The sequence below is a fragment of the Leptonotus elevatus genome, chromosome 10 (assembly GCF_054856555.1).
Source record: "Leptonotus elevatus isolate MCC_2025b chromosome 10, RoL_Lele_1.0, whole genome shotgun sequence".
Taxonomy (NCBI): Eukaryota; Metazoa; Chordata; class Actinopteri; order Syngnathiformes; family Syngnathidae; genus Leptonotus; species Leptonotus elevatus.
In genome coordinates, this window is record NC_141248.1 from 23,709,349 (window position 1) to 23,735,254 (window position 25,906).

At 40.7% G+C, this 25,906-nt stretch overlaps 4 protein-coding genes across 11 annotated transcripts in view; 1 reads left to right on the forward strand and 3 right to left on the reverse strand.

The window, feature by feature from the left end:
* The window catches only part of chd5 (chromodomain helicase DNA binding protein 5), a 37,551-nt gene extending 35,782 nt beyond the window's left edge, over positions 1 to 1,769 (reverse strand). For 4 of the 7 annotated variants that reach the window (XM_086086351.1, XM_086086350.1, XM_086086349.1 and 1 more), the window contains exon 1: positions 1,381 to 1,769. In XM_086086351.1, the coding sequence (XP_085942477.1) occupies positions 1,381 to 1,447 (67 nt within the window). In that variant the 5' untranslated portion in view covers positions 1,448 to 1,769. The remainder of the gene's footprint in view (positions 1 to 1,380) is intronic. The other 3 variants (XM_086086354.1, XM_086086353.1, XM_086086352.1) reach the window with 1 other exon arrangement.
* Positions 1,770 to 3,029: 1,260 nt separating this feature from the next.
* Positions 3,030 to 5,141, reverse strand: rpl22 (ribosomal protein L22). Its single transcript, XM_086086972.1, has 4 exons — positions 5,065 to 5,141; positions 4,663 to 4,776; positions 3,871 to 3,995; positions 3,030 to 3,221 (listed from the first exon to the last, which is right to left on the reverse strand). The coding sequence occupies exons 1-4, from the start codon at positions 5,074 to 5,076 to the stop codon at positions 3,077 to 3,079; spliced, it is 396 nt and encodes a 131-aa protein (XP_085943098.1). The 5' UTR covers positions 5,077 to 5,141; the 3' UTR covers positions 3,030 to 3,076.
* A 1,675-nt stretch (positions 5,142 to 6,816) lies between these two features.
* On the forward strand, positions 6,817 to 25,390 carry rnf207a (ring finger protein 207a). 2 transcript variants are annotated; one of them, XM_086087522.1, is made up of 19 exons: positions 6,817 to 6,917; positions 6,979 to 7,046; positions 8,131 to 8,321; positions 13,937 to 14,069; positions 14,136 to 14,280; positions 15,230 to 15,311; positions 15,398 to 15,473; positions 15,795 to 15,920; positions 16,250 to 16,296; positions 17,330 to 17,402; positions 17,676 to 17,744; positions 17,898 to 17,966; positions 18,681 to 18,787; positions 20,785 to 20,962; positions 22,898 to 23,083; positions 23,155 to 23,206; positions 23,479 to 23,596; positions 24,993 to 25,088; positions 25,250 to 25,390. In XM_086087522.1, exons 3-19 carry the CDS (start codon positions 8,131 to 8,133, stop codon positions 25,308 to 25,310), a joined length of 1,809 nt encoding a protein of 602 aa, XP_085943648.1. In that variant the 5' UTR covers positions 6,817 to 6,917; positions 6,979 to 7,046; the 3' UTR covers positions 25,311 to 25,390. The 2 variants fall into 2 exon arrangements, with proteins under 2 accessions (XP_085943648.1, XP_085943647.1); XM_086087521.1 differs by having other exon boundaries at positions 6,904 to 7,046.
* zpr1 (ZPR1 zinc finger) lies at positions 11,233 to 13,250 on the reverse strand. The gene has a single exon (XM_086085974.1). The coding sequence runs from the start codon at positions 13,120 to 13,122 to the stop codon at positions 11,788 to 11,790; it is 1,335 nt and encodes a 444-aa protein (XP_085942100.1). The 5' UTR covers positions 13,123 to 13,250; the 3' UTR covers positions 11,233 to 11,787.
* Positions 25,391 to 25,906: the final 516 nt, after the last annotated feature.

Here is a 25,906-nt window from a genome sequence, read left to right on the forward strand (position 1 = left end):
TTTCACACCGGAAGCCATTTATTTTTTAAGTGGCACTGCTAACATTAGCTGCTACAGGTTGGCAGTGTCGTGGCTAATTTTGTTTGACTGACTTTCGTTTTTTTTCACTGTCAGGGGTCAGGGGTCAGGGGTTGCCACAGCAAGTCACTTCACTTTCATTACATTCTGCAGTTTGCACAGGCAAAGGTTTTATGATGAGCATACGACAGGAATGGATTCTTTGAAAACAAGTAATACCAAAGTGTAAAATGGGAAATAAAGCTAAATAATGTACTGTATGTAAAACGTGATCCAATTAAATAATTGAAACTGAAATAAATAAATAAAAATCTGGAAATGGTATAGAAGTCAAATAGAAAATAGAAATACAAGAAATATGCAATCTACATATCAAAATACAATACTTAAAAATGTATATATTAGAAATAAATGTCATAAAAGAAAAAAGAAAAAGTCTTGAACTTGTATTAAATGAAATATGCAAGGGATAAAATATGTAAATAAATACATATTTCTCATTAATGATTAATATTTCTCATTAAAATGAGGAAATATGTAATGGCATGTAATATCATGACTACAAAATAACCTTTAATTCATATAAAACTAATATGTATACAGCATACAGAATTTGAGTATTTTACAAACTTAATGAAAGAAAATTGAAATAAAGTAGAAAAATAATTAAAAAATAAATAAATAAATAAATCAAATAATCAGTAATAGAAAAAAATAATATATAAAAATATCCAAAAGTCCATCTTATGGCAAGAAATGTTTTGAAATATGTTTACATATCGTCCGTCCATGCAGTGCTCTCGTTCAATGTAATCCAATCAAAGAATTGAATTGTTGACTTGTTCTGTGAACTGTCCTTGATCAAGCTGAATTCATTATCTCCATTTGCAACCCCCACCACCCCCCCACCCACCCCCCTTTGCAGTAAACTTTAAAACACAGTCCCCACGCCATTGACGTCCACATGCATCATCAAGGGCGACACGAGGAGCATTTTCAGGCGGGCTGGACCAAACTTGGGGGTGGGGGGGCTAATGTTGCATTGAGAGGTGGCGATCCCCCTCATTCTCTCAAAGCATGCAAGCATTTTTTTTTTATTCTAATTTTTCCATCATGCACCCCCCCCCCCCCCCCCCCTACTTCGCTGTCCCCTTTGAAAAGATGGCAGATCGTGCAAAAATAACCGCATGACTGTGCGTGTTTTTGCAGCCCATCCCGCCTCCACCACCTCCTCCTCCTCTTCTTCGGACAAGCCCTTTCTCTTTGGGCCAGCATTCAAAGCGTCGCTAAATAAACTGAAGGACACTCCGCCTCCCCCCGCTGCACTCCCGCCTCTCCTTCCCTCCCTCCCTCCCTCCTCACCTGGCATCTCGTCGTCAAAATCCATGTCGTCCTGCGCCTCGTCTTCATTGCTCAGCGACCCGGGCATCTTGATCTCATCGCCCCCTCCTCCTCCTCCTCCAAAAAGCCCCCTTTTAGGCTGACAATAGTGAAAGTTAACCCTCGGCACGCCGCTCTCCTCCTCCTCCTCCTCCTCTCCTCCTCCTCCTCCTCCTCTTCCTCCTTCTCGTCAGCCGCCGCCGCTAAATCCGCAGCTCTGTGATGAAACAAAAACATTCAAATGTGATGATGCGAGATCCGCTCATGTGTCTCGAAGCAAAAAAAATAAAAAAAAGAAGAAGAAAAAAAAATAAAAGGGGGGGCTGCCAGTCTGGAAAAAAAAAAAGAAACACACACACTGAAGAAAGAGAAGGGGTGGAAATGGAACACACACATGCCCAGATTGTGACGTCTGGTCTGTTGCCATGACGATGCATCCCATAATTTCAGCCACAACTAGTTAGGCATGCCTGCTGAGTTCTACTAGTAGTGCAAAAAAACATCAATCATTAAGGTGGTAGGTGCACACGCGTAATAAAAAAATTAATAAAAAAGTGCCAAAGATGGAAGCTTTCCCGCCAGACGTCCGCAGAAATCAGCGCCAAAGTTCCCTGCTGCAGATTCAAAAAGAAACCCCTCCCCCGCCACCGCCCTCACCAAGTCAGTCTGCAACCATATATGGGTGCTGATCTATACACGGTGGCTCACGCATGCACGTTTCAATTCCTTGTTTTTAATTGCAGGTTTTCTAAAGCCAAAGTGGACGCAGACCGAGGAGGGAGGCAGGCTGCCGGGTTGTCATGGTTACCGCAGCATCAACATGGGATGCCCCAGCCACCCAAACACAGTCACACACACACACACACGCACACACAGATTTTTCATTTAACAAGGAAAATGTTTTTTTTAATTTTTATATATGCTTACCGGTTAGTTTTAATAATGGTAAAATAAGCAATTATTCCATAAAGGTATTTTTTTTTTTTTTAACCTTCAATATTTTATTACAACTTAAATGAAAAATATTTTGTAAAACACCCAACAATGATTATTTTTTAAAACTATGGTTGAAAGAATGCATTATAAGTCCTTGTTAGTAGAATACACATTAAAATATTGTAAAACTATATATATATATAGTATTAACTGTGGCCAACATTTTTAAGCATGGCACAAGTGCACATGGGAATTTTTTTTGTGAAATAACGTTTTAATCAGGGAGAAAAAAAAATATTGCTTTTAAATTCACCAGGCAATATTTTGTAATTTTTTAGAGGGGGTAAAAAGTTGCATATATATATATATATATATATATATATATATATATATATATATACACACACACACACACAGGTAAATACTTTTCCCCTCCCATTTGTTTTCCAACAGTCCCTCGATAAAAGATGAAGCTCAGTTTTGATGCATTAACATCATGTTCATTATTGTGCTTATAGCTAGCTTGTCCCACTGCAGATGGCCGTCTCAAATATTCGGACCCCTTGGGGTAGATTACATAACCTAAACGTAACAACACAGTACAACACCTCCGACTGAGAAGTCATAATACTTTTTGCGGGTGTATTTGGAAACTTCCACGTCTTCCTGGAGTGAAATGAAAACAAAAGGCAGGATTACGCTTTTTCGTCTTTGGGGCGTTTTATTGAACATGGCGTCGGCTTTAATCTTCTTCATCTTCCTCCTCTTCGTCCTGGTTGATCTGGAAGTAGCGCAGCTCGTAGCTCTCCTTGGTGTTGGCCACCACACGCAACCAGTCCCGCAGGTTGTTCTTCTTTAGGTACTTCTTGGTCAGATATTTGAGGTACCTGGCAGGAGTACACACGACATTAGACAGACAGCTATGATGTGGCACAACAGTAACAGATGAGAAAAACACACATTTTGACTTGCATTAATACATTCCAGAGCCTGGTTGAGTTGCAGTTTGGTGAAGAGGCTAAAAACAAATGTTACTGTGTGTCGCCCTCTAGTGGCGGTTGTTGGTCACACAGAAGAAAACACTGTACTTCAGGCATCCCCCAAAAATGTGTCATAAGAATGGAGACAAGAGTAGCGCTTATTAGTCAGTTTGTGACTAGCAAAATCAAATTTGTAAACATTCGGCATAATACTGATTTGTTTTATTTTGCTTCTATGCTGGTCCTTCAAAATAATACTTTACGTGAAACAGGTCTATTGCACAAAAAAGATTTGGGGACCGCTTGGTGGTGAAATGTTAGGATGAGCCAAAAATGCATTATAACAATCAGGCCAACAATTTTCTTTTCAATTACTGTTTGTAAATACAGTATACTCTTCATTATCATGTCAATTGACTTATTTTTATTTATTTTTTTAAGTACAGAGTCATTTTGATTTGAAAGGTAAAATCAGGTCAAATTTGAGCGTTCGGGACACGGCGGACAACAAGTAGTGTTAATGACATTTCTCATTTGTAGAGAAACTCGAGCGTACCTCTTAGAAAAGGGAACTTCTGAGTTGACCGCAATTTTACTCTTGCTTCTCTCAATGGACACCACGCCACCGCCGAGGCTTCCCGCTTTGCCGTTGACTTTGATGCGCTCCTGCAGGAATTGCTCCTGTTGGGGTAAGGATGACAGGGAATGACACACACACACAGCATTGTGGCAAACAGTCTGGTGGTCGGATGGCAGAGATGAGGCATGATTAATCGATAACTAGCTACTACCAAATTTGACAAACAAATGAGTGGGGGGGGGGGGGGGGGGGGGGCTGAACCAAGGAAGAAGCCAAAACCTCAATCACTTCAATGCAAAATGTGAGTTGGACTTTTTCCTTTTTTCACATCACATTCGAAGTATGTAACATGATCTGCAAGTCCAGCATTGTCATTTGTCTTCCTATGTCTTGACTATGTTCGTGTCAGATATACATATACACAAAATAACATAAACGCCTTCCTTATGTGATACGCCAAGTCAAACGTGTGCCAAGAATATAATAAAAACAGAACAAGCAGTTGAATGACAATGACAGTATTGGCAATTTGTTACTCAAAAAAGTTTTACAGATGAATGAAATCAGGTCATGCTTTAAGTGCAGTGTTTTATTAAAAGTAAAATACATGTTTATCGCAAGTGAATGACGTCATGGCATTATCCAATACTGACAGTCTGACACACTTGTTGTCCCACTGAGTGCTGAAATGTAAGTACTCGTAATCGCCAAAGTCATCCTTTCCTGCGATTGACAGCTGTCAAACATTTCTGGTAAAGATCAACTCACAAAGTTGGCAGCGTCCATGATGCCATCCTCGACCGGGTGCGTGCAGTCCAGCGTGAACTTTAGGACCGGCTTCTTCCTCTTGCCACCGGGCTTTTTGACCACCACATATTTCTTCTGAACGAGACATAACACAACTACCATCATTAACATTCAACTGACAACTTAACAAGACGGCATCGTGCTAAATAACATTAACTAGGCTGCATGCGTGTAGCTGCGGCTAAGCTAACGTTAGCAATAACATTTTGGATAAACGCCGCGAAACAAACGAACACGCCGAGAAGTGTCAAAACTCCCCCGGCCGACATTCGAGACACTCGGCTACAATGTCACACTCTCCCGGGGAGGAAACTTCATACGTGTTGTGTGCGGGCAGTTTAGTTTTGTCGCCGAAGTACTTACAATCGGCGCCATGGCTGACACGTTCAGCAAAAAGGAAGAAGCAGACGTAGCGCAGGACGTATAGCGCCTGCCCGCGACATCGATCTTGCATCGATGACTCGGTGCTCGATTAAGTAATATATGATTAGAATATCACGGGAGCTGTAGTAAATAGATGAAAATAAGTTTCATATAAAAATTATTAATTGATGTTACCTTGAAATATCCTACTTAGTTTAATTTAATTATGATCTAGGTTTGAACTTTGCCTTGAATGACGCCCAAAGACTGTAGAAATATAATAAGATAAGACATTTGCAGATGTATCTTGGTTCATATCTTATGCAGCTTACTTTACAGAACACAGTTTTGTTTTTGTTAAGACACCTCACTTGAAAAATAATGCTATCTAATGAATTCTATATTTCTTGTGAAGTTTTATAACAATGGCTAAATTAATACAACACAATATGTACACTTTACTGCTAAACTAGTATAAGCAATATTAATTTACATAATTATTCATGTTAGTTTTAGGCTAAATGATTGCATCGTATCAATACTAGTCTGTGACCCTTAATTAATCAATAATAGTGTATGCTCTGATAACTATACTTGGATAATAAACCCCAAATGTCATGAATCTATCACGCACAAACTAGCTAATACGCTAACGCGCTAAAGAGATCTATATTGAGCCTAACGTGCATGTTTTGGTAATATGGGAGGAAGCCAGAATATTCAGAGAAAATCCACACAAGTTCTTACGTAGGCTTTCTCTGGCTACTTAACAACAAAACACACAAAGGAAGCCTGGAGCAAATATTCCAACTCTGAACCTCAAAACACGGACGTGCTAACCACTATTCCGTTTTATTTTATTGTACAATGATGAGTTATTAACATTGTTTTTCAGTTTCAATTTATATTTTAGCCGTTTTGGATTTAGTTATAGCAGTATGGCTCAATGAATAGAATTGTATTCTTATCTGTCTCACTCTCAGAAGAAGGGCAACGGGTTTTTTCCATTTGCTATCTTAAAGGGAGTTTAGTCTAGTACCGGTCTCAGCCGGTCGGAAGAGGGGAGGCACAGGCTGATGTATTGTTTTTCTCTAATCTGATTTGCATTCCTGGGAACTTGCTGAGGGAGGAGACTTTTCGTATTCACCCACTTTTCAATAAATAATGATGGGCCGGAGTAGAGAGGACACACAATCTGAACAGAACACGGTTTGAGTGTCATTCATTTGTGTGACCAGAAGCTTCTGTTTTAATGATACCTTTGCAAAGGGACTTCTTCACCAGAATCTCACCATTCAGTTAATTGAACACGCAAAGAGTAGAATACAAATATTGTCAACTCTAACAAAGTTCATGTTGTATTTAATTAACATTGTCGCCCCACGAATAGCAAACACGCCTAGGCCTAAGACGCCACCAAATTACTTTTTTTTTCCTATTAGATATGGCTTTGAGTACAAAAAGAGGAAATAGGTGAGTTTTTCAGTGAATAACGGAGGATAGGCTCCCCCCCAAAAATCTGTCTACAAGCAAATTCACAAATACTGACTCTTCAATATGCAAGGGCTCTCTGCTTATTTTGTTTTTCTACCAAAAGAAAGCGATTGGAGGTTCCATCGGGTTTGTTCTTGAGGTATCATCATTTCCACGCCTTCATCAGCACACTCGGGCGTGAGTCGTCATCACTTGGACAACTGCATGTCGCTGTTGCACTTTGGTGGTGGGGGGGATCAGTGAGAGGTGGTGGCATGAGGTGTGTGCCGTCAGCTGCTTGGCAGAGGCGGCCCGGGGGCCTACTATTGAAGCATTGTTGTCATTCCTGCTGGGGGGCAGCCTGATAGCGCCGCTGAAAGGTAAGACAGCGAGCGGCTGATTTTTTTTCTCTCTCTCACTGGACACTCTGGCTTTGTTTAGTCGGAGGGAGTCTCTTTTGGTGTTGTCTGTGGATCTTCTCGCGCTGTGGGTGCCGATAACATTTCAAGGTAAGTGCACAGCTCCTGTAGTTTATTTTAATCTCTGTGGGAGTTATTTGATTCCCACTACAACCTAGCAACAAACTAGCTGTGACCGTATGAAACATGTTACAGTTTCCTCCCAGTGCGATTTTTTTTTTTTAAAGCGCATTACCTCACTTAGGTCACGAGTAAGGTGAATGCCAGCTGATTTTGGGTGAGAGGCAGGGGACACCCTGGACTGGTCGCCAGGCAATTGCTGGGCACATAGCCTACATACAGTGCAGTGAAGCACCGCATATTTGTGGTTCTGAGTGACTGCACACCGTGTCGCAGAGACTCAGATCAATGGCTAGTATTTGTTGTTGTTGTTTTTTGTGTACTGTGACAACCAGTGGCAGAGCTAGGGTGTTGCGACGAGGCGAGCAGCTCCTCCTTGTGAAAGCAAAGCCCGGAGTAAGAGCATTTTCACTCATGGAGGCAGCACTTCATACAGTACGCTTCATTCATTTTCAATAGTGTTTATCATATTCAAGGTGGCAAGTGGCAGTGCCTATCCAAGCAAACTTTGGGCAAAGGGCAGACCACACCCTGGATTGGTCGCCAGTTAACTACAGACACTTTGTACACTAGTAAAAAGCCTTGAGAGATCATCGGGAAATGATCAAATTTCACTTCATTGGTCTGAAGATTATTTAAAATCGACATGCTTTCTCACTGCAGCTCTGCTTACCTTTTGGCTTTGACATGACAGTGTTTCAAAAATGTTGATGAGAACTAGCGCTGGATTTTCGCCCAGGTGAGCTCCAGGTCTTGGGCGGGCACATTTGATGTGTGGGCTGTGATTATGTAAATTAACCGGCTCGTTTTCAGAAATTAGCAGATAGCGAAAGATATACTTTGTTGGTTCAATCAACATTTGATGTGTGGGTAGGCTCCAAAAACACAATTTTTTAAAATTTATTTTATATTCTTTTTTCATTTATTTTCTCTTTTTTTTTTAAAGAGTGAAATAAAAACTAGAATTGATTTGATTTGAACATGCATCAAAGCACTGAAAACACATGAGGAGAAGGGAAACGTCCCTCACTCATTGTGTGTCCAAACATCGCAGATGGCCGGAGGAATCCTCAGCAATTTGGACAACCTGTGCAATGTGGACTGCGCCAACGTGCACCCCCTGGTGTGCCACCTGTGCCACGAGCAGTACCAGTCGCCGTGTCTGCTGGACTGCTACCACATCTTCTGCGCTCGCTGCTTGCTGGGCCGGACCAACGACAGCCGCCTCAGCTGCCCCCTCTGCGGGTAAGAGATGGAAGAATAACTCGGGAGTTCAAAGCAACGTTTAATAATAATAATAATAAAAGGATTAAATAAAGGTTTTATTCCACAAAATTAATTTTGCCCATGGGCTGTCGGCACTGCAGATTGTCAATCAAAAATGCCATGTAATAGGGCTGTCAAAGTTAAAGCGTTAACTAATTAATCACAAAAAAATGATCGTATTAATCATGAATTAGGGCAGATTAATCGCACTATTCATTTTGATCATATTAGCCTTTAGCTTGACAGCGGATGGTGACGTTGAAGGTAGCACAGGTTGTGTCTGAGCAATAAACATACCGACACGCATTAGAGGAAAGCATTTAATAAATGTTTGTGTATGACATTCAGAATATTTGTTCATGTCAAACTACCGGGGCCATTTTTGTTCCCATTTTAAATTATGCAAGTAATTAACTGATTAGGGAAAAAAAGAGGATGAGCGTGTGCAGTGGATCAAGAAATGTTGAAGACGTCCTCATAATATAAAATTTCAAAAATAATTAACACATAACAGGTGCTCTTTCAATTTGGCGGGCAAAACAATGTTGCTAAAAAGCGTTTTTAACTCATTGACTTGCAGCCATTTTCACTGAAGCAACCCCCTTTGCTCCCAGACGTTTTACTGGATTTTGACTGATTTTGCAAGGCCCACAGAATATTGTATTCTATTGCTATAAAAACATGGAACCTACCAAAAGAAAGATTAGTCTCTTCTTTCATCAGGATTTTTTTATATTTTTCTACCCTTTTCCATTTTGCAGCAATTAGCATTAGAATATAGCCAAGTTTCATCATTATTACTTATTATTTATTACTTTTTGCAACATGGCCCTGGTTGATCTCTTATACTCTGCTGCCATCTGCTGGCAGTTTTTGTAATAACTACCATTGCTTCAAGCATTCTCTTCAGTTCTGAGTGCATCAAAGCCTTCTGTATGCTCGAGCATAAAAAAATTACAAATACGTCTTTTGGAGCGTGGTAATATTTAAAATAGAACGTATTTTGGGGAGCAAATGAGTTTATTAAGTGATTAATCATGATTAATCAAAAATTCTAAGATGTGATTAATCTGATTAAAATATGCAATTATTTTGACAGCTCTAGTTTACAATCATATTTGATGATATTTATAATTTCATGCGTATATATAAATGATAAAGCAAAGGGTGAAGAGTCTCCGTCACAAGCGTTCACAACAAAAATGACCTTTCAAGGTAGAAGCGACTTCCAGCCAAGCCATCACAGTACAACCTGTATTGTGTTTTACAGTCATACTGAACTACGCTATATTTATAATTGCATATATAACTATAAAAATCAAACCCAGATTTTTTTTTTAAATAGTCAATTATTCTGACAATAGTCTTGACCTGGGTCAAAACTAAAACATACTTCAAGTATGTGTACATTAAAAGCAAACAGTAACATGGAGGATTCCAGCTTTACGTCTCACAAATCAAGTGTTAACAGCCAGAGGTAAAAGGTCATGAGCTGATTGTTGACTTGCGGTGTTTGTACCCGTGATGACATTTGACAACAAACGATGCAATCCGAGCCAAGCGCGAAACCGACCTCTGCCCTATTCGGCACCACGCGTGGGTTGTGGTGCTTTTGGACAATTGGTGGACAATCCTGCTGCTTTTGGCAAGCGTCGGCTCCGTGTTTTGCCCGTTTGCCTCGGTCGGTCGTAACTGAGCGGCCGGAGCAGCTGCCGGGCTCGAGGTGTCGGTCGGTCGGGGGGGGGGGTCTTCCCAGTCTCGGATTTAGCCCTGCCGGGGTCACACAGCAAACAAAGCGTAGTGGCATTTGGCAACATAGTCAGCAGCTTACAGCAAATCAAACGCGGTCACATGATCCCAACCCGTTTCGTTACGATCAAGGAGCGACGCAGCGACCTTACAGCGACCTTCAGGCCTGGTGGTGCTAATTTTAACCAGCAGTCGCGGGGTCACGCCGTGCGGGGGCCGAGTCTTGATCATGATGATGAATTTGCCGGTAGAGACAATGGTTTCAGGTGACGAGATGTATTCAAAGCATTATTCACAACATTACAAGACACTTCATTAAGTACACTTGAGATCCAAAGTAATAACGATCACTTTTGATTTTTATTCAAGTACTGAGAATGTCAAAATATTAGAAATAGCCAATTATGATACATGCATTAAATATGTTTTATGTTGTGTTTTTGATACCAAAATACTGCTTATAATTGTTTTAAATCAAGGAAAATATACATTAATATTGCCAAAATATTCATTTTAAATGGTAGTTTTTTTTAAATATTTTTAATGTGTGCATTATAAAATTAGCCTAATAGAATTGGCAACGTCATTTTTAATTTACTGCCAGCCTGCCAAAATATCAATTTAAAATATTGTACCAATACAATCTGATATTACCCCCCCCCCCTCAAATTTCTTTATGCCATTAGATTTTCAGTCATCCATGTCATTGCAATCTGCAAATCTTGAATTGAGGCAATTTAACTTTTTTTTTTTACCCTAGGAAAAAAAGTTATCAATTATGCTAATGCAATTTCCATTATAGGAACACAGATAGTGAAATATTGTTTAATCTGGTCAAAAATAAAAAATAATCCTCCTCAATGGTCACTTTAAGTGTGTCAAACAATAGATGGTTTTTAAACCTAATTTTTAAGGACTTTTTGCATGAAAATATGCTTTTCTTTCAGCCCATACAAAAATAATAATGCCCAGTTTCAACTGACAGTTGAGAAGGATTCATCAAAATATATTTATTGTAGATTTGTATTAATCGTGCACTCCTGCAAAGTACAACCATAATGAATATTTTGTCAATGAAATGTTAATGTATGACTGTACAATAATCACTTTGGGTTGATATACAGACATGATCCATAACCAATTGTTGATATCATTACACCTTTATTTCTGAATAGTTTTTGAACTTCCAGGTCAAACACATTTTCTTTTTAACATATGATAGATACATTCATTTTAAATCGACAACAAATGTATAAGGTCCCCAAATATCATCAGCGGGGCATTGTCCAAATAAAACAAGGAACAATAATGTGAGCAGTAATTGCGTTGTTGAATAAATGTCGTTTTTAATTCTGACTGCTGCTCTGTTAAATGATGCTGACATGCAGGCAAATCTAATACTAGACGAAATCCTGGAGCGCCCTCTAGAGATATTGCGGTGCCGTAACCAAAAGTATTTCTTGCTATCCAATGAATTTTGATTATGGAAAGCTCCGATGAATTTTTACTTGATATCCTATTTGTGAGTTGAAATCAAATAAATGCTCAAATAGGCTTCAATATAACTTAGATTGTCCTGTTGTCATGATTAAAATGAAGTGCTCAACTCAAACACGCGATCCGATAAAACGAGAATGAGAAAATGGAGGTCAATCTTATTTTTTTGTTTTGTTTTTTCTGGATACGCTTCTTTTCTTCAGTCGTCCTCCTGGTAGCCTTCCGTCTTCATGTCGTTCAACCCGAGCTCTTCGTTCTGCTCAAACGTGCGCTCGTACGCCTCCACCGTCATCTCCGGGTCGGACTCGGGCGCGTGCACGTTCTCCAGGTAGCTGTTGCCGGTCGGGTCGTCCAGGACCAGGTGGGCCTTCATCCGGCCGGCGATGATGCTGTCGATCTTGTCGCCGAACTCCTTCAGCTTCTGCGCGCGGGTCGAGTCGCCGCTGTCGCCGCACACGAAGGGGTTTTTGGCCACCACCAAGTCCTTGACGTCCGTCAGGAGGCCCTCCACGGTGGTGAACTTGCCACACAGCGCCGCCATGCCCAGCTCGAAGTCCAGCTCGGGGATGAGGACGGAGCAGGTCTCCGACTTGAGCAGGTCCCGCGTCATGTCGGACGCGGCGGTGATGCGCAGCGTGATCTTGGTGCCCTTCTCCTCGGTGGCGCCGCCCGACTTGACCTCGTTGGTGCGGTGGCTGCAGACGTCGCAGTTGGTGGCCATGATGATGGCTTCCTTGAAGTGGGGGATCTGCACCAGCTTCATGTTGGTGGAGGCCGGCGCGTTGCACTCGGGGCAGTTGGTGTTGAAGACCAGCACCTCGCCCCGCATGCTGTCCAGGTCGTTACCAGGCGGAGGCTCGTCGTCCGGCTCGTCGTCAGCCCGCAAGCCCAGTTGCTTCTCCTGCTGCACACTTCGCCGGAACCACGACACCGTCAGGGCTTCGTCCTTCAGCGGGGCAGACGGGTTCTCCACAAAACTGTTGCCAGACGGATCCTCGATCACCAGAGTGAACGCCTCCTCCACGTCTTTTAACTTCTTCAGCTTCTGGAGGAAGGTGTGGATTTTGCCGGCCACCTCTGGGTCTGCCTCCTGCCTGGCTGCTTGGTCTTGTTCCAGTCCGGCCACGGCTCGGTCCAGTATACCCTCCACAGTGGACAAGGCGCCTTTCTGTGTAAACGGAGGGATCTCAAAATCCAGCTCGGGTATCCTGGTAGTCGCGCTGTCCATTTTGACCACCTCGCGGTTCAAATCGTGTTTACTTGTGACTTTGAGCGTGTAGCATACACCCTGCTCCTGAATGCGGCCCGCGGACTGGATCTCCGTGTTGGACCAGTTGCAATTGTCGCAACTGAACGAGCTGACGATGATTTCTTTGAAGAATGGGATTTTGGTGATGAGCAAACGTGTCATACCGTTCTGGTAGCAGTTCATGCACAAGCTCTCGATCTCGGTGGGCTGCCATTCTTCGTCGTCGGCGCTCAGGTCTTTAAAGACGCTCCCCCCTCGAACGTGCTCCTGGGCGATGACAGACATCTCGTCCTCTCGATAATAATGTTTCTTTCTGGCTTAAATGGTTTAAATGCCGTTCGGCGGTCACCGGGGAGAAGTTTCGAGACAGCACACAGTCAGCACATGCTAGCTGTGACGTCTACACAGCTTTTTCCGCATTTTCTTCTTCGGCGTCGGGCGGCGATAACGTCTCTGCTTCCTCCTACAGATTTTTCTAGGGTACTGCAACGGACTTTTGCGTTTCCTCTACTTTAGTGATTATTAATGGTAAGTTTATGAACCTTCAACCTAAGTGTATTTTTTGTTGCCATTTTTACAATTACCCTCACATTTCGACTCTCACTATGTTTTTCATTATCAAGAGCAAATATATACTTTGCAGACTATGGTAATAAAGCGCTCTTCTTGTTTGTTTCATTTGGGGAAAAATATGTCATTTATTTCGCATGTATTATTGCTTCCATTTATTTTGTTTATTTTAATTAGTAATTTATGTATTATGTTTGTAGAATTCGCTGGATCTTTTTATTTATTTTTGCTGCTGCTTATTTGTCTTCAGCTGGAATTTGGGCCTTAGTCGAGATGGAATGGAATTATGAACAGTTCCAAATAGCAAGCAAAGTTAGCACAAAACGTTAAGGATATTGCTTTTGATGTTTAAAAATCAATCACATTAATAGTGGTAAAACCCTTTTATTTCACAAAACCTGACATTTGACCAGGGGTGTGTATACTTTTTATACTCAGTAGTATACATGTGTATGAAACTGACGTGAATTGGATGGATGGCTTTCTTACTTGAAGTTGTACACAGTTGATATTTTCTTGCTTCTTGCAGCTACCCGTCCATCATAAAGGGGAACAACGGCCTCCCACCAGAGGACCGTCTGCTAAAGTTTCTGGTGGACAACAACGCGGATGCTGAGGAAATTGTGCAGTGCGCCAACTGTGACCAGGAGAGCAATAAAAAGGTTCAATATCGATGAGTCAGCTATTGGCATGTGTTGTTTCTTTCAAACGTTTCTTTTTGTTTTCAGGACATCGGTGTGATGTTCTACTGCAACACGTGTAACCAGCCGCTGTGCTGCGTCTGCAGGGAGCTCACGCACAAGGCTCGAATGTTCGCCCACCACGACATCGTCTCGTTGTCCAAGCGCAGCAAAGCCAAGCACAGGAAGTGTAGTGAGTGTAGTCGATCTTTCAATCTGGCAGTCATGGGAGGTTAAGGGTCAGTGAGGCCTTCTCTGCTGGCCTGAACACTATCCATAGCACTGACTTCAATTTACAACCTAAATTGTTATATTTAATCCATATAATTGCATACATTTCGGTGTTGTGGTTTTCAAAGTCCGCTCTGGGCGCCATTTGCATTTTTAGTCACCCACAACCAGAGATGACAAATCCAGGTCCAGAAAGTAAAAAAACCTGCCACAGTTTGGCTTTAGCCCCTCGTGCTAGCTAGCTAGCTAGCTCCCGAGCAGGTAAACAAGCACCCGGGGAGCTAGCTAGCTAGCTAGCACCTGGGGCTAAAGCCAAACTGTGGCAGGCTATGAAGAATTAAAACTAAACTGTGGCAGGCTAACTAGCGCCCTAGCAGGTAGCAGGCTCCAGAGCCTTATATAAAGAGAGAGTTTAGCCAACTCTGTTTCACCAGGATAACAAGATGTCGTCCATATGTCATGTGACCAGCAGTTGACCAATCACAGGCCAAACTTCTTTTTTTTATATATAGGCTCTGGCTAGCTCCCTAGCAGGTAAACAAGCACCTAGCTAGCTAGCACTTGGGGCTAAAGCCAAACTGTGGCAGGGTTTTTACTTTCTGGACTTGGATTTGCCACCTCTGCCCACAACACAAAAGTTGAACATTACAAGACTGAAATTTAATGGGGAAAAAATGGTCCTTTTTTTTCCTGAAATTAAAAAAACGTTACTCTACTCTTTAGTTCCCCCTTTTTTTTTTTTTTTTTTTTTTAAAGTTAAATGTTACAAGATATGGGCTATTTATAAAAATAACAAGTCATTGTATCACACAATTTCTTCAAATTGCAAAACATTTCACAGCTGAGTCTATGTTGTTTTCCAGTATATTGGATTCAGTTTTGCATGTTTCACGGTGTCTGTGTGTGGTCAGTTCTGCACGAGGAGCCCTACATCCTCTTCTCCACCGAGAACAAGTCCATGCTTTGCATCAAGTGCTTCAGAGATATGCAAGTGTGAGTGACACAAAACCTATTTGACGACGCAACAGCGTCCTCATTGTGACATCATCTTCACTTGCGCGCGTGCGTTCGCTCTGCAGGGAGAGTCGAACTCACTGCATTGACATTGAGACGGCCTACATGCAAGGGTGCGAGATGTTGGACCAGGCCGTGCTGGTAAGAGACACGGCAAAAGTACTCGCAATCTGTACACAATCTTCAGTGGAAAAATAATAAATACAGATTCAACTCCCGATACTATCAATCAAGATCTTAACAGCAATGGACGTCATCAATTTTTATTTACAGATTATATTTTTTAGTCACACAATTTTTACATGATTTTGTTACCCAAAAAAATCTTGACAAAGATTACAAGGAGGGAAAGAGGCATCTGTAAAAAAAAAAAAATACAAAATATAATTTTCTGTGAATTTGTAGGTTGTGTCTAATATGCAGAAAAGCATTGTCTCATATAGCGTCTCCACCAAAACGCAGGTGGTGAAGGAGCTGCAGACGTCCACCCGAGAGGCCATCTTCCTGCTGAGGTCCATGATTGGAGAAGTGTGTCTGAATGTGGAGGAGGAGGAGAGCGCCATCTGCTCCCTCTTCAACAGCCTGCAGGTATTCGAGTTGATCTCAAATTCAACCCAAATGCTTTTATTTTCACGCATATGCTAAAGCTAAATGCTAAAATGTAGTGGTCATGACTGAACTACAAATGCAACTCACTGCAACGTAGTTAATGGCCCGTTTAGTAATATAGGAAATACAATGCATGTCATTTCAATTCAGGCATAAAATAAAAATCCACAGCAATAGCACTGTGTGGCCACTGGAGGTCACTGTTGATCCAAATGTGAAACAACAGAAACATTTAGCTGAATAACTTTTCACATTTGTGAGAATTTATGAAGCCTTGCGAGCAATACATTTTTTTTTTCTCTTTAAAGGAAAAACTGGCCGAGAGGAAGAAAATTCTACTGAAGACTGCACAGAGGTACAACTGACTCCAAGCACCATCATCATGATCAACATTCAAAGTGTTGTAGTAAAATGAGACAGAGGTTTTATTCTTAAAAATGTAAATAAAATCAGCCAATGCAACATAAACACTGCACTTAAATACAGGAAAATTAAAAACTGTAGTGAAATAATAATTCAATTAAAACGTATTGCATATAAAAGTTAAACACAACTGGTACAAATATATCTTACTAATTTAGCCCATAGTATCAATTTGTGAAAAAATATCATATTGATAACATTTGGACAGAAACGATATCCAATCATTTCTCAGTATTACCCCCACTTAAAAATTATTTACAAAATTAATTTAATTTTCCACACACAGTGTGTTAAAATGACAAAGTGTAAAATTGTTTTGAAAAATGTGCAAAATTCTTCAAATTCCCCCCAAAAAACAAAGAAGCTTTGAGGGAAGTGGTTTAAAACTGTATATAAATGCCGACACGTATTTGAACGGATGGTGCACTGCTTTTGTGTCTCCTTTCAACAGAATATGAATAAATAATTAACATTTGATTTCATGCCACCAAAGCCGTTGCCGCCATTAGTCACTAATGACCGATCAATGTTGTTATTCTCTTTGATTGACTGTTTAGGGATTGCGAGAAAAACGATCCTGTGCGAATGTTTGTTGCCGCTGCCTGGAAGCGGGTCAGCCCAACCAACGGCCGCTTTCCTGGAAGGCCCGTCCAGGCTATTTGAGTCGGAATGTGTGTGTCCCGGCCTAAGTGCTGTTACAGCAAAGTGCTGACAGATTAGCTCGTGGAAATACGGTCCATGTTGAGAATCACTCCCTACGCTATAGGCCGCCATCCGCTATCAGAATTAGGCAGTGTTCGATTCATTGTTTCAGCCTTAGAGTCAACGATTAGGGAGTCGCGAGTGAGTGCAGGATTCTCAACGCCCGACTCCCTCATCACTAAACGATCCACTGTATGAAAATCCCCGTACGAAATGTTTCACAATGATGGAGTGTGTGTGTGCGTGTGTGTGTGTGTGCGCAGCCAACACGAGGAGAAGGAGAAAGCGCTCAAGGAGCAACTCTCGCACCTCTCATCACTGCTGCCAACACTCCAGGTCGTCCAACGATACGCATCATCTTGCCTTCAAGCCCTCATTTGAATTTCTCGCACTCATTTGAAGCCCTATTCCACTTTACAACCCTGATTTGAAACCTCAACTTGAACCCCTGACCATGGTCTGAAACCCTTAACCCGAGTTTGAAATCGTATCTTGGAACCCGAACATTTGTGTGAGATCTTAACTCACTCATTTGAAACCATAATCCTTTCTTGCAACGCCAATTTGAACCCCGCCTCCTGGCTTGAACCTCGTCATTTGTGTTTGCAGGTTCACCTGGTCACCTGCTCAGCCTTCCTCAGCTCAGCCAACATGTTTGAGTTTCTGGACATGGGTTACGTGAGTGCATTCCACTTGAGCGTGGCAACACCCAAGAAAGAAACGTCAATAGATTGCAGCGATATTCTGGCCGTGTACTGACGGCTGCCTTCGAATGGAACGAGTCCATCTGGATGAAGATGTTTTTTATTTATTTATTTTTTGCTTCCGCAGCAACTGATGGAGCGACTGAAGCGCATCGTCAAGCTTCCACATCGCCTCAGACCAGTGCAGAGCAGCAAAGTCAGTGCAAAGTACATCAGCGCTGGCTAGAAATCTTGATTTGAAGAGATAGATAGATACAGTATATATATATATATATATATATATTTATTTATATATTTGGGGTGTTAGAAAAAATCGATTCGGCAATATATCGCGATATTACAGCACGCAATTCTCGAATCGATTCAATATCGATTTTTAAACATCATTTTTTTATGGAAATACTTACTGACTTAGGGTTAGGATTCACACTTTAAGCATGGAAGAATGTTATATTAATGGAACATTAAAACATAATATTTTCTTTCAGTGCCTGTTCAAACAGACTGCAACCTGTTTGTTAAAGGCAGTGGCTCAGTTATAAGCCTGAATTTTCAGATACATAAGGACATTTTCATACAAATCTAACAGTGTACATTTACCGATTAGTATTTTCTAAATTTGAGTAAAAAAAAAAAAAAATCGCAATAATCAATTTATAGATTTGTATCGGGATTAATCGGTATCGAATCGAATCGTGACCTATGAATCGTGATACGAATTGAATCGGTACTTGGCAATTCACACCCCTAATATATATATATATATATATATATATATATATATATATATGTTTATATATATATATATATGTTTATATATATATATATATGTTTATATATATATATATATATATATATATATATATATATATGGTATTTATTTACCAGTTTCCTTCCACCCTGCTGCCAGATCAATACTGACTACCGCAGCGAGTTTGCCCGCTGTCTGGAGTCCCTGCTTGTGATTGGCCAGCGCTGCGCCCCTTCGGTCGCCGGCTCTTCCAGCGTCGCCACGAGGTGAGATCATTTCCGACATTCTCGTTTCCGCGTATCACACCGTGGCGTCCGGGAAAAGCCGACGAGACGGGATCGGGCATTTGGCACTTTGAAAATCCTCAAATGGTTTGCAGTGGGTGGGGGCGGAGCGATGACAGGCGCTGTCACAATCACCATCACGCTGGACGTGGGAAGAACTTGAATGCTGTTTGCGGCAAAATTGATCTTTTTACACCATCTCAGGTTTGGTCAATTGCTCTCTGCACTCTGAAATCACTCCGTCGCGATGTCACCGTGTTGACTGTGTGTTGCTAAGTGCAGTGTGAAAAGGCCTTCGTACGTAGAAGTATATGTTTTCAAAAAAAAAAAATCATTAGAAAAATAAATACTCAAATAAGTACAGTAAGCATTTGTACTTTGTTGATAAAAAGTCCCAAAGTGCTTTGAAATACAGAATCCCAAATATTAGTTAACACTCACACACACAAAAAAAACAATGAAGTCTTCGTGCAACGTTGTGTCCTTCCCTGCTTGTAATTCCATCACACTGTTCACCACTCGACACGGAAAGAGGCCCGGGGATCGGCCGGCACTATTTTTATCATAACTTCACAGAACCCTCCGGAATTAATCTGCGAGTTGGCACGTCGCGGCGGCTTTGTTCCAGGGCCGCTTGATGTCACTGGGCGGGCAAAGTATTTATTCAAAGCGGCGCGGACGGCCCATCTTGCGGCGGGTGGCAGATGCGCGCAGGTGCGTGCGGGAGTCCGGCTCCGTTTTCGTCATTGCAGCCTTTCGTCTTCAAGCATCCGTGACGGACGGATCGAATAAATCGGCGTGAGTTATTCCGCTGCCGCCGCTCTGCATGTTTGTCATGTGGCGCTCTCGAGTTTCGGATGCGGTCGCGATCGCTTGTTGAGAGTGAGTAGCATTCTACTTGATGACAATTGGATGCAATTCATGACGGCGACTGATTTATTTTTGCTTTTTTTTTCCTTTCTTTTGTCAAAAGAGACCAAGAAAGCACTCAAAGAAACATTTGTCATTTTCAATTCGAGTATTTTGAACTCCTCAAAATGTTGTTTCACGCAACTTTATTTTTTATGTCATTGTTTTATTGTACTTGAAACTCATCTTTTGAGTAACAAGACTGAAAAGGAGTAAGAAATATAACCACATGGCATATGCTAACATATTGTCACTAAGCACATCACACTGATTCAACAAAAGATATATAAAAAAAAAAAAAAAGGTAAAAAGGTTGTGCTGAGATTTTAAGCCCCACCCACTTTTTCCCCCCAAATTCATAGTTGAAATATAGAAAATGAATGAAACTAACTTTTCGTCTGCACTGCTGGACAGAGGATTTGAACGTCCGCACGGGGCGGCCATCTTGCCACAGTCACCTCGCTTCGCCTCTCTTATTCAATACGATGTGTTTTTATTGTACGTTTTTTTTTTTTTTAAATAACTCAAAATAGCGGTTTACCAAAAATCGACTGATTATCAAGCAGTTCAGTTTATAAGCGTAGTTATTATACTACATACTTGTTAATGACTAACAATCCATAGAGTTAATAAATATATCCATCTAGAATGATTACTACTTTATTAAAGTTTGTAAGAAAGCAAATCTTGTGTAAATCCGTCAAGTTCGAGTGACTTGTGGAATAATCCCAAATTTTTGGAGGGGGTTTAATACAGATAATAACATGTTGATCCCTTTCGAGGCGCCAGCTCCTCATCTCCGATTCGTCGGTGTTCGTTCTCACCATTCCGCCAAGTCACCGCATGTGTTCGCCCCCTGGTGGTTGGCTGACTACCGCTTGAAAAACGTTTTTGATTAGAGGCAGCAGAAACAAGTCCCAAGTCCTAAAATTGTAGACACGAAGCCTGATTTTTGGATCGTATTGGATCTCGTGACGCGCGCGCTGTGTGTTGTGTTGCTGTAAAATGGCCGAGCGTGAGAATGAAAGGAAAGCGGCAGTGATGGATGTTTTCCCCCACCTTCACCTCAGGCTGCAGTCGCCTCTCTCCGTGTCTTGCCGCTCCCTGTCCCTCAGTGAGATGCCGCACGGCTCCGTATTCGGCCGCAGGCCCACGTCCCATCGCAACATCTGCACCAAGGTCCTCCTGGCCGAGGGGCGCGAGACGCCCTTCACCAAGCACTGTAACAACTACGAGAACTCCTACAGGGTGGGTGCGACAAACTGTCCTGTCCTACGGGTGAAATGAGGAGAACATTTAGGAAAACTCCTCGTGTGGTAATGAGGAAAGAGAGAGAGAGAGAGAGAGAGAGAGAGAGAGAGAGAGAGAGAGAGAGAGAGAGAGAGAGAGAGAGAGAGAGAGAGAGAGAGAGAGAGAGAGAGAGAGAGAAGACAAACATTCACGAAAAGCCAAAGAAAAAGCTTTACTGACATCAATTTTTTGAGGTTAACTCATTCACTGCCATAAATTCATAAAAAAAAAAAAAAAAGATTATTAAAAATTAGGGGCAAGAGGCGATTAAATTTTTTAAATTTTAATTAATCGCATGACTTCACTAGTTAACTCACAATTAATCACAAATTGTATCTGTTCTAAATGTACAATTTAAAAAAATCTAGGTTTTCATACTCTTGATAACAAAAGTGGAAAAAAATGTTAAACTAATAGAAACAGTTAAAAGGAATTTTTGACGTTTATAGCCGTCAATGGCAGTGAATAAGTTAATGTATTTTTTCTAGGGATGTCAGGCGATGATTTTTTTTAAATCGTAATTTATCGCATGACTTCGAGAGTTAACTCGCGATTAATCGCAAATTTCATGTCTGTTCTAAATGTACAATAAAAAAATCTAGGTTTTCATACTCTTGATAACAAAAGTGGAAAAAAATGTTAAACTAATAGAAACAGTTAAAAGGAATTTTTGACATTTATAGCCGTCAATGGCAGTGAATGAGTTAATGTATTTTTTCTAGGGATGTCAGGCGATGAATTTTTTAAAATCGTAATTTATCGCATGACTTCGAGAGTTAACTCGCGATTAATCGCAAATTTCATATCTGTTCTAAATGTACAGTAAAAAAATCTAGGTTTTCATACTCTTGATAATAAAAGTGGAAAAAATGTTAAACTAATAGAAACAGTTAAAAGGAATTTTTGACATTTATAGCCGTCAATGGCAGTGAATGAGTTAATGTATTTTTTCTAGGGATGTCAGGCGATTCATTTTTTTAAATCGTAATTAATCGCATGACTTCAATAGTTAACTCACGATTCATCGCAAATTTTATGTCTGTTCTAAATTTACAATTAAACATATTTTTCCTACGTTTTCATACTCTTGTTAGCATGAAAGTGGGCAAAAAAATGTTAAACTCATAGAAATATGGCTGCATCGTTTAGTCATTGATACAGTAATTTCATAATAATTCATTAAATTTAGTTAAAATAAAAAAGATGTACTGTAATGTAAAATAATAATAATGTGTTATGTTGATTTGTGTAGAGGTCATTTTTCTGCCACTAGATGGCATAATTGCATCTTTAAGACGTTGGTGACAGCTCAGTGCATTTTTCTTTTCATATTAAGAGCTCATCTTTAACATGAAGTAACTTGTGAAATTATGCACATTTAAAAAATGGTCAAATGCAACTTGAATCTCTCCACAAATATATGCATTATTGTGAAATTGATTAGGATGCTGCTAAATTTTCAAGGGAACGTGTCTGCTGCGTTGCGACACAGTACATGCTTTCCTAGTAAGGGGCGGTCATTAATTGCGGGTTAAAAAAAATAGTGGCGTTAAAGGAACTTTAAATTAACTCAAAATTAATGCACTCATTTTGACACACCTAATTTTTTTCATTTATGTCACATAATTGATGAATTTATTCAGTGTAAATAATACAATAAATAATTTATGTATACACATAATTTACTTCAAAAGAGTTTATTATAATAAAATCAATTATGAAAAATAAAACAATTATTATTTTATTATTTTAAAAAATATTAAATTGTATTTCATTGGATAATTGGTAAATGTATATTAAAAAAAAAGTATTATAAACAATCAAATTAAAACATGAAAACAATTTCACTTCTTTTTTTAAATGATATTCTAACAATTCTGCATCTGCCCGCAGACCCTTCAGACCGAGATTCAGAGCCTGAAGGACCAGGTCCAGGAGCTGCACCGAGACCTGACCAAGCACCACTCCATCATCAACACGGACCAAATGGGCGAGATCTTGGACCGCTCGCTGCACATCGACAGCCAGATCGCGTCAAAGTACACCACAGTGGAGACCATGAGGGCCATGTTTGAAGAGGTGGTCATGTTTTTCCATCTTCTCACATTGAGATGCTCGTCAAAATGACCCTCACGGTTTTCCTTTTGCAGATCTGGGACGAGACCTTTCAGAGGGTCACCAATGAGCAGGAGATTTATGAAGGTTCGTCGATGATTGTTATTCAATTGTCCGTTCAAATGTTCTTTTTTTTCCTGTTAGGAAATTCGTTTTCTTTTCACTCCATTGGGCAAAGATGATTTGTATGTTGGTGAACCGTAATCTTTATTTGACTTGGCTCAGAAAGCGATGTAAACGCAGGCCACAACCTCAGCTGGGGAGAATCTTTCCGAGACATCTGACTTTGATCGGAAACAGAGTCCCGATAATCGTTATGTGTGCGCACCGCTTGATTGGTTACGTTTGGCCCCTCGCAGCCCAGCTTCACGACCTGATGCAGCTGAAGCAGGAGAACTCCTACCTGACCACCATCGCCAGGCAGATCAGCCCCTACATCCTGTCAATCGCCAAGGTCAAAGAGAGACTGGAACCCAGGTGGTGTATTGTATTTGGGTTTTTTTTTTGGGGGGGGGGGGGGGGGTACGGGTCCCTCCATATACTGAATGCTCCGCCCCTTTTTTTACATTTTCCTTTCATCCATGTAACTGAAATGATTGACTTCGTTAAGCATGAATTGATTTCCTTCCCTGGCTTTCTCTTCATCTTATTTAAAACTCTTTTACCGCCAAAAATTGACGTTAAGAACACGCCCACTTTATACCGCCAATAATGTAAATTGACGTTAACTACGTGTGTTTCTTTCAATAGGCGGTGCAACGTCTTGTAAAGCACTGCTATGCCAATGGGGTTGGAAAAATCCCAAAATACCTACTAACCATGGCCAGCAGATGGCAGAGTTGTATCTATTTTCAATGGGCTCCCGGTAGTATTAAATTACATGAAAACATGGCGGATCTTAGGAAATAAAGCGTTTGTCACATTAAATCTAATTCACAGAACGTCACGAAACAAAAAATATGAGTGTCAAAGTTACTGTTGAGCAGAAAATGTATATTTTCACAAAAAAATTGTTTTCTCCTTATTTTTTTTCATTTTGGCTCGATGTCACTCAAATGACCTATTTTCAAATGGTGATTACTAAAGAGTGCAAAAATGTAGAAACTTTTTTTTTTCCTAATGAAAGAATGGAATTCAATCTTTCATATGGTATCCGCCATGTTTATGTAGTCATAGCACACAATATTCGATTTGGATAACGTTTGGCAATAAAAGAGTTAAGAATTAAAAGTGTTAGCATCATGCTAATACACGCGCACACAAACGGTTAAGGTGTTCAAAAATGATATTTTTAATGATATATTGTATTTTTTTAGGTGCATGTAATGCAAACATGCCGAGTGTTCTGTTCAATTTAGCGTTAGCGCCGTCATATTACTCCTCAAGAAACGTTTCTCGGCATACGATCCGATATATTTACAGTATCGACATCGGAGAACATTTGAGACAGTACTTAGTAGAAACAGCTTGATTTATGATGTTTTAAATGTGTTAAACATAAACAAGAGGACTTCAAACATTTTACAAGTTGCCTTAAATACATGTTTAAATTATATGCTAAATGATGTTTACAGGAGGAAACTTGTATATTTTTTATTAAAGAATTATAACTGTAATTCAACAAAAATAAATAAATAAATATTAGGGTCTAAGGAACTGAGCAATAAAAGAAAAAGCAGCACATACCGTCCACTTGTTTAAAAAAAATATATATATTTTATTTTTTAACTTGTTAAAAAATAGTGACCACCCCGCCACAGTCGAGAAAAGTTTATTATTGTTATCAGTTATTACATGTATTTAATAATTTGTATGCAATTTGATACGCTTTCTCTTCCTCAATGGCTTTGATGTCCCCAAAAATATTTGGTAGGCTCGAGGAGACCAAAGAGTGCCGTGACGACCGCACCGAAACCATGTTGAAGATTTACGACGATAGCACAATAACAGCAGCAGAGAGTCAAGACAGGTAAGCGCAAGTCCTGTTAAATAAATAAAGCAGTGCTTCTCAAACTGGGGTCCCTGGACCCCAGGAATGTGGCTTGGGGGGGGGCCACAAAATTGAAACCACAAAAGTATACGCCAAGCCTCACCGAGCGCGTGCGCACTTTCTCTTCTTGTCGTCGACAGTGACAAGCAGACGAGCGTCCCTGAACAAGATAAGGCCGACGAGCACCCGCTCACGCTCTAGTGGCGCCGCGTGGTACCAAACCTGGAGCCACGTCACATAGCGTACGTGACATTTCTCCGAGCAGGGTGGCTGGCTGTTGTGGGGGGGGGGGGGGGGGCCGAGTGTTAATGACTTCATAATACACCATCTTGTTGCACTCACAAGTCAAACGTCCTCTTTTGGGATTGACGTGTTCTTCATTAGGAATAATGCAGATAGAATTAGTAGGAGTTCGTTAGCATACGAGCCCTTCAACAAAATGAAGCTTTTGTTGGGTCGGTGAGACTTTTTTTGTGGGTCATTTCAGGATAGACAATACCTACTACATTTCATTTTGCTAAACGTAACAAGTTCTGAGGGCAGAATTTCCCTAAAAAAAAAAAATCCAGAGGACAAGTTTGTATTTAATGTCCCTAAAATGGCTGCTTCAACCAAAAAAAAAAAATGGCAGACTTGCTGTGAATTTTCGGACATGGTTCTTCAGGCTGTTACACAGCATGTGTACCAAATTTGTTGTTGCTAAGTGGAACTAGCTTTGGGGCTGAGTTTTAAAAAAAAAATTCCTGGGAAGTAGTTTGTCCTTAAAGGACCTTAACCCTAATATGGCCGCTTCAAAG

Coding starts and splice junctions, on each gene's coding strand:
- rpl22 (XM_086086972.1), bottom strand. Junction 3,996..4,662: donor TCATGGACGCTGCCAACTTT/GTGAGTTGATCT, acceptor TTACCCCAACAG/GAGCAATTCCTGCAGGAGCG. Junction 3,222..3,870: donor GAAGTTCCCTTTTCTAAGAG/GTACGCTCGAGT, acceptor TACTCCTGCCAG/GTACCTCAAATATCTGACCA.
- rnf207a (XM_086087522.1), top strand. CDS start 8,131: ATGGCCGGAGGAATCCTCAGCAATTTGGACAACCTGTGCAATGTGGAC. Junction 8,322..13,936: donor CTCAGCTGCCCCCTCTGCGG/GTAAGAGATGGA, acceptor TGCTTCTTGCAG/CTACCCGTCCATCATAAAGG. Junction 17,967..18,680: donor GACCAGTGCAGAGCAGCAAA/GTCAGTGCAAAG, acceptor CCCTGCTGCCAG/ATCAATACTGACTACCGCAG.
- zpr1 (XM_086085974.1), bottom strand. CDS start 13,122: ATGTCTGTCATCGCCCAGGAGCACGTTCGAGGGGGGAGCGTCTTTAAA.